This window comes from Hyperolius riggenbachi, chromosome 4, assembly GCF_040937935.1.
Source record: "Hyperolius riggenbachi isolate aHypRig1 chromosome 4, aHypRig1.pri, whole genome shotgun sequence".
Classification (NCBI taxonomy): domain Eukaryota; kingdom Metazoa; phylum Chordata; class Amphibia; order Anura; family Hyperoliidae; genus Hyperolius; species Hyperolius riggenbachi.
This window is the reverse complement of record NC_090649.1, coordinates 54,197,158-54,208,111: the sequence shown is the minus strand read 5'-3', so window position 1 is coordinate 54,208,111 and position 10,954 is coordinate 54,197,158. Positions and strand designations below refer to the sequence as shown.

The window sequence follows — 10,954 nt, the reverse complement described above, 5'->3', positions numbered from 1 at the left end:
AGAGGTAACTACAGGTAAATGCAGGTTGGGGAGGAGGGTGTAGAAGTGCTTCACTCCTTCTACAGTGCTTCATGTTGCCTGTTGTCTATTAAGCTGCTGCATTAGGTCTTTGTTATCTGAGGTGTAGATTGGTTAAGGCACTTTGCAATTCTAAGCTGAACACCCATATATATGCCTATGTGACATCTGGCAGTGTTCTCCTCCCTAGCTTCATTCACACAGCTAACAGTCCACAGAATTTTCAGTACCATATCACATAGGCTTGGACCTGATTTTATTTATTATCAATGCCTTGCTCTTCAACTACTGCATAATTCAGACAGACCAGATATGAAGACCTGTAGCTATACACATGCTTGGAAGGTTTCCAACTTCTCAGAGAAAATGCAATATTCTGGCAGCTGAATAGTGATCAAAGCAGGACAGATCCAGGAACCATCTGCACCATAGTAATCGAGTGATATGTGATATCACTAAAGGGTAGACATAAGACACTATGGACATTGTGCTGAGCACCAAAACCCTTGCCATCTACTCATGATTCATAGTTTTGCTAATCTGACTGTGTACACATCATGGACATCAACGGTAGCTGGACTTTGTGCACCATTCATGCTCTCCATGCGGTCTTGCTGAAAGACAGGGAGATGTGCTAAACCATAATGTGAGTCCATGTAAAACGAGAAAGCACCATCATAGTGTTAGACAGTAACTATTAATACAACCTACCTTTCCAGCCTAGCTCAAGTCTAAAAGCTGCTTATTTTCATCCCTACAGACATACACAACTTTCAGTTGCACTACAGAACATCCCATCTTGTTCCTCACTGCAGAACCGCTACATTGCCATGTGACAAATTGGCTACCAACCTTTGTGACAACTCTTCGTACCATAGGGCTAGGAAAGGATATGATCAGCCTTGCAAACAGATCTTAATGGCAACTCAATCCTGGTCTACTGTAAAAACAATTTTGAATGGAAAATATTCTATTTAGTTGGTCTACCTCGGGGACACAGAGACACGCGGAATGCCGTATCTAATGTTTGTTTGAATTGCACACCATTTGGCAGTCATAGTTCATCATTCAAAAGTTAGTGGACGCTAAAGTGAACCAGAGACGAAGCACCCTCATGTAGTTTACCATATACATCAGTGGGGACATTAGAGAAAACACCTACCCTGCTCTCTGCTTCATCCTTCACTGCTCAACCTGCTTCTTATCAGCCCTGATAAAATCCCTGACTGAGCATTCAGGCTGGCTTTGCTCAGGAAACATTATAGCTGAGTCTGTCTTCTCTGATGTCTTTCCAAGCCCAAGTCTGCCCCCTTCTGGCCCTGCTATGACGATTCCACTATAATGATTCCTGAGCAAAGCCAGACTGAATGCTCAGTCGGGGATTTTATCAGGGCTGATAACAAGCAGGCTGAGCAGAGAAGAATGAAACAGAGAGCAGGGTAGGAGTTTTCTCGAATGTTCACACTGATATATATGGTAAAATACATGAGGGTGCTTCATCTCTGGTTCACTTTAAGCTCTAGGTGGCTCCACATGTCAGCAGCTGAGCTGACCACTTTTTTATTCTATAATTTGGTTTACTGGTGGAGAACTGGAGACACCTGGAATGCTACATTTAACCATAAGCACATAGAAAATGGTGTCTTGATGTGATTTAATCACATTAGTCCACATTAGTCAATGACTTAAACAATAATACCAAAATTCTCAAGACTTGTCTACATTTAGGCAAATTTACAAATGAATTTCCTTATGGTTCAAACACTGAGGGGAGTGTAGTCAAACTCCACATTCCAACCATCCAAGGCATCAAGAGTCTAGCCTTTGTAGCTCCTCAGCAATGGTTGTCCACCCTAGACTTGATCTAGAACGAAATCACAATCAAGGACCGTGGATCCTGCACATGCCTCGTATATCAATTCAGACTTTAACCACACAAAATTCTTTATCCCGACAGGTTTTGGAGCACCGTTCGTTAGTGACCAAAAAGAAAAAAAAAATCCTAACAGTGATTGTAGTTCGCAATTCCCCTTTCCCAGCAAGAATAAAAAAACCTCCTACCATATATAAATAATATAATCAATAAAACCCACCAAACTTAAAAGACAAATCAATTTGTGCATTCATTACAAGCATCTGGGAATGTAAATTTGTGGCATTAGTGAAAATCTAGTGCCCAGCATTCGTCATCATTTTAGAGTGTCAATCCGCTATAATAATGCGTGAAAAAGAGAAAATAAAGAGCTGACTATCTTGGTGTCAGAAGTGGGGTGAAAAATAAAAAAGTGAAAAAAATACAAAGGAGGGGTGGAAAAAAATATTGATTGATAAATTTAATAAGCACATTAGGTATAATTTAAGATTTATTTTGCAAAGGGATAAAAATCTAGTGATTTTAAAAAAAACCTGGGTGAACGAACGCTACGCCTCCCTACATCACTTACCATTGCACTTATTTCCTCAAAATACCGTTGTGTATGTACATAGGTAATCTGTTATATACACACATACATGTATATTTGTTCCCACTGTACACTTACTGGTCCCAGTCTGCCCCTTCAGGCTGTCGCGATACTGACGTACAAGACAGATTCGGGAAACCTGACTTGTTTCGAACCTACCGTGGATTTAATTTTGCCAATAAAACGTAGAAGATATGTATAAAACATATTTACACGTACAGACATATATACATGCAGACACAGGCGAAGTCAGCTGGCTGTCCTGCCACCACTGTGTTGGCTGTTAAAACAGGTTAAAATACGAGCGTGTTGGAAACATCTCCATACACTTTGGTGCAGCCAAGTTATCAGAATGAAATCCGCCTCAAATTCAGCTTCATAAAACTCATCACAGGATTGGAGCAGAGAGTCCCATCACCAGTGCAGAGATGAAACGAGCGTTATACCACAGGATAGAGGCACGGTCCGCCTTCTATACAACCATGCCCAGAAGCAGTAAGCTGGAATCATTAGTGCAGAAGACTTTCTCATAAGTGGCCATTTTAAAAGGACTACCTCGTAAAAGGTCTTCTTTAGGGTTAAATTCAGTTACAATATATAGTAGTGTAAGCTAGAGGTTAATTGGCCCAAGACTTCCTGTTCTCCGCCTTCTTCTGGGCGTCAGCCTTTAGGCTTGCAGCTCTGTCTGGTTTTGCCAGGGCAGTCAATGCAGCAAGATTTCCTGCGGAACCGGACAGGTTTCCGGTCTTTCGGTTCTCGTTAGCAGCTCCACCTTGCATGCGTAACCCGGTGCTCCGTCTGCGTGCTGCCCCTGTAGCTTTCTTCACTCTACTGGGCTTCACCAAGACACCGTAACCTGGGTTACATCTGAAGTACTGTTTACCGCCCACTGAACCATCATTCTTCCCTGAAGAAAAGAGGAGCAAATTAACTCTATTCAACTTGTATAAATCACTGTTGCTACACTCACTGAATAAGCAGAAGAGGTAGAGCGGCAAAGAGGGGGAAAAAATGAGCACGAGATTAAAAAAAAGCAAGGAGGTGGGGGGTCAGGAGTTGGGGGAGAAAGGGAGAGGGAAAAATGTAAGTGGAAAAGAGAAGAAAATAGAATATGAGTGTGTGCATCTAAAAGAAATACTTTGCAAAACAAAATGATTGGAATCAGTTTTTGCAACATATAAAGGTTAAAGAAGTACTATAGGGGAGTAGGAGTTGAACTTACCCGGGGCTTCTAATGGTCCCCTACAGATGTCCGGTACCCACGCAGCCACTCCCCAATGCTCCGGTCCCCGCCACCAGTTCACTTCCGGAATTTGCGACTTTAAAGTCGGAAAACCACTGCGCTGGCGCAGCCGCATCCTTGCTCCCGCTGACATCACTGGGAGTGTACTGTGCAGGCCCAATACTGGTTCACGTCCGGAATTTACGACTTCAGAAACTCGGAAAACCACTGCGCCTGCATCCTTGTTCCCACTGACACTGGGAACGTACTGGTTTTCAGTCGAAGTCGCAAATTCTGAAAGTGAACCAGAGGCGGGGATCGGAGCATCGTTGAGTGGCTGCGCGGGCACAGGACATCTGCGGCGGACTGTTAGAAGCCCCGGGTAAGTTCAACTCTTTTTTTTCCCCCTACCCCCCTACAGTAGTCCTTTAACTACAGCTACACTAATTAACAGATCCTCATGCTCCTCCCCTCAGCAAAAAATCAAGAAGATGGACAAGCTGCAAACTGAACTCAAGAAAAAGTAATATGTCGGGAGACTGTATATGCAGGTTAGCACATTCAAAATCTTGGTTTAAAGGGGTACAAAGCAAAACAAAAAAACTGATGAGATAAAACAACTGTATATACAGAAATAATCCAAAATAATTACCTCCTATAGTCTCAATTTTAAGGGGTAAAAATGTAGGTTTCAAAATGTCACCGTCTCAATTGCAACTTGCACAGCACTTTCTGTGTATTCAGCTCTCTGAACTTTTATCTTCCCATTAGAAGTGTTATTGCAGCCACACAGATGTTTTATGACCTCTAATTATTTTTCAGGGATAATTACTGACTTTATTAAACTGAAGAGAGACTGACTAACAACCCTAGATCAATAAACTTTACAATGAAAAAAGAAAGAAAAGAGAATGTGCACCCACCATTATGTTTCATGTCTCTTCAGGCAAGATCAGCTAATTTTGGGTCAGCACTTCGACAATCGTCTGGGCGCCTCCATAGGTCATAATAAAAAATTACGGCTATAGCGGCAGTCCGTGATTAATGATTGCTGGAGCTCAAATTTAAAAAGTTGTGACAATTCTGAGGGGAAATAGTATTTAAAGGGAACCAGAGACGAAGCACCCTTGTGTATTTTACCATATATATCAGTAAGAACATTAGAGAAAACACTTACCATGCTCCCTGTTTCATCCTCACTGCTAAAAGTGTCTGTTATCAGCTGTGATAAGAATCCCGGACTGAGCATTCAGTCTGGCTTTGCAGGGAATTATATTATATAACTATAGCGGAGTCATTATAGCAGAGCCACAAGGGGGCAGGCTTGGGCTTGAAAAGACACCAGAGAAGACAGACTCAGCTATAATCTTTCCATAGCAAAGCTAGACTGAGTGCTCAGTCGGGGATTCTTATTAGAGGTGATAACAGTAAGATTAAACAGAGAACAATGAAACAAAGAGCAGATTAGGTGTTTACTGGCATGTTCCCACTTATTTATAAAGGTAAAATACAAGAGGGTGCTTCATCTCTGGTTCTCTTTAACACTGCCCTGGGTTTCAGCGGGAGCAGGGTGAGCATTCATTTGGCTTCACCCAAATCTACCCAAGGCCACTTTAATTGTAAGCCTTCACAATTATCTTTCACTTCAAGATTAAATCGTTTCAAGCGTATTGCAAGACATTTATATCTTCAGGAGAAATGAGCCTTACCTGCAGGTAAATCGAGCTCCACGCCAACCCACGTGCCTCCTTGGAAATCCACTGGGCCAACATATCTGACAGTACCAATCTTATTGGTCCCAACTGTCACGTATTCCCCCTCTTTTAGCCACTCAGGAACTTCTTGGGACTCTTCAGAATCGGATGCCACCTCCGCTTCTCCACTTTCTACTTGGTCATCCAATCTTTCTTTACTTTCTTTTAACCGGACGGCAGATCCCAACTTCTCTGCACTGGGCACATCTCCGAGCTCATCCCCAAACATGCGTGTGAATGACTTGAGTTCTGATGGCTTTACTTTTTGTATTTTGAATGGAGACACAAAACTTGTTGTCTGGTTTAGGTGGTCAGCTGAGAGCAATGGCTGAACGTCTGCCTGGTCTTTTGAAGATGGTAAAGTGCTTGTGGTGGTGGGCTTTTCTTTAGAAGGGATGCACTTTATGGTAGATGTAGTGTGATGGCTTTCTATGCTTGTCAAGAGCTTGTCCTGTTTTTCAACCACATCTAAAGATGATGCATCTAGACTGGTTTTGCTATGAACAGCAGCAGAGCTTACTGAGTCACTCAGTTCATTAAGATTTTTATCACTGGCTGGAATGTCCCTTTGGAGCTCAGCTCTCGCTTGGTGTTTCGGATCAGTGTCACCTGAAAGCACTTCTGGTTTATTTACAGGTTCTTTGTTTGGGGTCTCTTGAGTGGTAGGAACACTAGGTGGGCTAATGTCAGTAGCTATTGGGCTTGGTGATGGACCTGTAGGCACCTCGTTCCCAGTGACCAACGCCTCAGAAAGAGTGGCTGTGGAGACACTGTGGGAAAAGTAACCACTTGATGCTTCACTAATAGGGCTTGGAGGTCCCTCTTGAGTCTCCTGTCCAGGAGATTCACAAGATTTTGGCTGGGAAGGCACTATGGGTGATTTCTCATTTTTCTTCTCCTGGGTTGGTGATCGAGCAATCACTGGTTGTCGAATTCCTGCCCACTCTTCATTGCCAACCTGTTGTCAAGAAATCAAGAAAACTTAGTTGATCAGAAACCAACAACTGTAGTTGGACAAAAAATAATTAGCACAGAGATCTTCTAGCAGCCTACCAGCTACTGATATCAAACTAGCCAATACTTATATATAAGGCCACAGTGTTCACCAGATGGATTGATACTACAATTAAACTCAAACACTTTAGTCATAACAAGAAGACCGGACTCTCTGGAGAAATCCTTGGTGCTTAGGAAAAACTGCTGTCTTTTTTTTTTTTTTTTCTTTTGCCTTCAGAGGCTAAGATGGACAGACACCATATGTGATGCTATGAACATGCCTATGCAACATCTGAAAGAAGCCATGACTGACAGCCACATCTGGCGTGCAAAAGTTCATATGGTCACGAAGAGTCGGAGTCGACTAAACAAATGAGGAGTAGGAGGCTGGTCAAACAAACACACGTAAAGTGTAATTTCTTCACTTATCACAGCCTATTAACATAAGCTAATAATTCTGCGCTGATACCCCCCCCCCCACAAAAAAAAAATCTGAAACAATTCTTACATCTTACCTAGGTTTCACTTTGCAAGGAGCACTGAAAGGGTTAAGCTTCAGTGTTTCCTGTATGGGGGGACGGCTGCCTTGGCAGAGCTGTCCTGCAGTCTATTCACAGTTGCCGATAAGAACTAATCAGGGCCGGCCCGCCCATGAGGCGGGGTGAAACTTTTGCCTCAGGCGGCACTTCTGGGGGGGCAGCACCCGCCTGTCCATGGGTGTGGGGGTCTATTCACAGTTGCCGATAAGAACTAATCAGGGCCGGCCCGCCCATGAGGCGGGGTGAAACTTTTGCCTCAGGCGGCACTTCTGGGGGGGCAGCACCCGCCTGTCCATGGGTGTGGGGGGCCGCCCGAGCTGGAGGGGATAGCGGGCAGGAAGGGGGTATTGGGCCTACCGGCAGGGAGGGGGGTCGGACCCCCCTCCCTCGCCTGGGTCCCCCGTCCTCCGCTCCCCTCCAGCTTTAAAACGTTACGTTGCTGCCTGCAGCTATTGTAAGAGGCAACGGGCGGGGATCACTCACCTTTTCCTCGTTCCAGCGTGCGCTCCACTGACGTCACTTCCTGCTGCGTAGCGTGATTTCTTTAAAGATTGCCTCAGGCGGCAAAAAAAGTCTAGGGCAGCGCCTGGAACTAATTAGACACTTTGATCTGGCTAAACAAACACACAGCAGGGGATTTCTTCAGGAACTATATGTGGAATTGAGACTTTTTATTGTGTGCTGTGCAAGAGTTCGGGTCCGATTTAACTGGTTTCAGGCATTTCCCTGCACTGCACAGCAGCTCTTTTATGTAGGAGTGCCAGGAGCACCCAGTGTAGGAACCTGTAGAATCTCTCCTCCCCCACCACCCCAAATCTGTGAAGTGAACCAAACCATCACATGATCTCCCTGGGTGCTCTGGCGGCAGAAGAGTGCAGAACGTAACTTAGGCAAAACATCACCGAAAGAAAGGCGGGTTGCATACAGATATAGAGCAATATATATTTATAAGAAACGTTTTTGCTCCTGAAACTAGGATAATGAAGATAAAAATGGGTATCATGAGTAATTTACCATGGTCTACTATAAAGGCCTATACACACGCTACAGATGGCTGAGACGGCCAATAACGACTGCCTCTTCCGATAATCTGGCGTGTGTACAGCAGTCCCCGACCAGCTAGCGATCCACCAGGTGAGCAATGGCCAATACTTTTGTTCTCGCCGCTCGCCCCTCCCCCCACATGACCTCACATCTGTGTGTTGCTCTGTGTTGTGTCAGCCCTCCGCTCCCGCTGCAATGCAACAAAACACCTCGTCAGTCTATACGCCGACTATGCCTCTGTACAGCCTCGGCCCAGCGATGTTGCACGAGGCATCAGGTCCCGATCCAGTCAGGCTACATCAACTTAGTGTGTGTACCAGGGATGTGGAGTCGGAGCAATTTTGGGTACCTGAAGTGGGAGTTGGATGTTTCACAAAACTGAGGAGTCAGATGATTTTTGTACCAACTCCACACATGGCTGTGGAAAAGGAGTTTGAGTCGGAGTTGAGGAGTCGGAGCAACTTTGCATACCTGGAAATGGAGTTGGTGTTTTATAAACTGAGGAGTCGGGATTCAGATGATTTTTGTACCAAATCCAAAGCCCTGGTAAGAATTAGACTAAGGAGTCGAGGAGTTGGAGCCATTTTGAGTACCTGGAGTCGGAATCTGAGTTGGAGTCAGATGATTTATACGTCTCTTCCCCATAAATTGGCCCTAGACTATGATACATACAATACAAACAGACATATGACTATAGTAGGGATTAGACTGTGAGCCCCTCTGAGGGACAGTTAGTGACAAGACAATATACTCTGTACAGCGCTGCGTAATATGTCGGCGCTATATAAATACTTGAATAAACAAACATTGGATTCTGTGCTTATTCAGGGTCTATGGCTAAAAGTATTAAGGGTTGTACACATGGTTGTCTAAAGTCTGCACAGCTTGGTTCACAGCCCTGGTAAGAATTACACTAAGGAGTCGGAGTCGAGAAGTCAGAGCTATTTTGGGTATCTGGAGTTGGTGGTTTAATAAACTGGGGAGTCGTCAGATAAATGTTGTACTGACTCCACAGCCCTGGTGTGTACAGGCCTGTAGTCACGGGGTTACTCTTTAGTCTGTGTGTGTATCTGTGTGCCGGTACATCAGAAAGAAACGCTCCAACACACACCTGCTGCCGTCCTTAGAAGACATTGCAAGGATCCCAATTTCAAGGTGTTCCTTGTGAAGAGATGCGGATCACCTCTTGCAAAGAGGACAAACGGCACAGCAGCCACATTCGGGTCCCTCAATATTTACCTGGAAGATGATTGATGTGTCGGGGCTGCCCCGTCTGCTGTTTAGCGCGCAGGATTTATGGGTTCAGGAGGGCTGCGGTGATCTATACGTCTCTTACACTTCTCTGGCTGCACTTAAGGCCGGGATAAATCATGGATTTTCAACTGGCTGCCAAAGATTTATTTTTCCCTTCCAAATTTTCTTCCCCACCGCCCTCCATTTTCCCCGGGCCTGTCAATTTACAGGTGAAGAATTTAGAGGCAGCTTGCGAGATTAAACAGACCATTTCTCAGATCTATTTCCCAGAGGCAACATGTACTAAACTCCGGTAATCAATACTGCCTGTCAGCCCGCAGAATTATGGGGGAGGCGCGGGAGAAGTTTTTGACATGACCTGGAAATTCAATTGTCGGTAATATAAAAATTCATTAGGAAGTGGGGGGAGGGGAGGACCTCCTTATCTCATAATGCCATGGTAATGATAATTAGAGATTTATAAAAAAGAAAAATACTGAGAAGGATCAGGCAGAGGTCAGGGCGGCTCTCTACTATAGCTTCCAGGGTGACAACATAATGGGGAAGGTGTGTGTGTGTGTGTGTGTGTGTGTGTGTATGTATAAAATACTAAGCTGGCTGTAAACTAAGCCTACCACTTAAAAAGAGGTCTGCACTGCACAGGCCAACTTACTACATACTACTATAGTGCTTCATATCAAGTAGGGCTCCGGGGAAAACAAACAACAAAAAATGAAGGTCGCATTTACAGTGGGTCGTTATAGACGCGCGTTATAAAGCCTTATAATGCAGCTTAACGCACTGCAATGATAATCCTATGGGCCGTTCACAGTGTGACATTAAAGTCGCGTTAAGAAATGTTGCATTGTGGTAACTCACTGCTTGCAGTGCATTACCTCTTAAAGAGAATCTGTATTGTTAAAATTGCACAAAAGTAAACATACCAGTGTGTTAGGGGACATCTCCTATTACCCTCTGACACAATTTCGCCGCTCCCCGCCGCATTAAAAGTGGTTAAAAACAGTTTTAAAAAGTTTGTTTATAAACAAACAAAATGGCCACCAAAACAGGAAGTAGGTTGATGTACAGTATGTCCACACATAGAAAATACATCCATACACAAGCAGGCTGTATACACCCTTCCTTTTGAATCTCAAGAGATCATTTGTGTGTTTCTTCCCCCTGCATCTCTCATGCACTGAAGTTTCAGGCTGCTCTTTTCTTCCTGCAAACAGCTTTGCCCTTGCCTGTAATTCCTCACTATGTGAAAGCCCAGCCAGCTCAGAGGAGGATTTATCCAGCTTGTAAAAGATAAGAGAGAAGAGAGAAGCTGCTCTAATCTAAATAACACACAGGCAGTGTGCATAGAGGGGCCTGAAAGGGGGAGTTCATAGCAGAACCACAACACTGAGGAACTTGGCAGCCTTCCAGACACAGGCTGACAAGTCTGACAAGAGAGAGATAAGTTGATTTATTACAGAGACAGTGATAGTACAAAGTGCTGCAGTAAGCCAGAACACATTAGAATAGCGTTTGGAACTTGTAGGATGATAAAAAACAGGATGCAATTTTTGTTACGGAGTCTCTTTAAAGGGAAGATCCGCGCTGCTGAAAAAAAAAACTGCACTCACCTGGGGCTTCTTCCAGCTCCAGCTTGGCAGTCGATCGGTGCCCTCGGCGCAGCTC

General features: G+C 44.4%; 1 protein-coding gene across 2 annotated transcripts in view; it reads right to left on the bottom strand.

Moving 5' to 3' along the window:
• Window positions 1-1,271: 1,271 nt before the first annotated feature.
• The window catches only part of KIF13B (kinesin family member 13B), a 368,955-nt gene continuing 359,272 nt past the window's right edge, over window positions 1,272-10,954 (bottom strand). For both annotated transcript variants that reach the window (XM_068280045.1, XM_068280046.1), the window contains exons 39-40: window positions 5,412-6,414; window positions 1,272-3,387 (exon numbers count right to left, since the gene is read on the bottom strand). In XM_068280045.1, coding sequence (XP_068136146.1) covers window positions 3,098-3,387; window positions 5,412-6,414 — 1,293 coding nt within the window. In that variant the 3' untranslated portion in view covers window positions 1,272-3,097. The remainder of the gene's footprint in view (window positions 3,388-5,411; window positions 6,415-10,954) is intronic.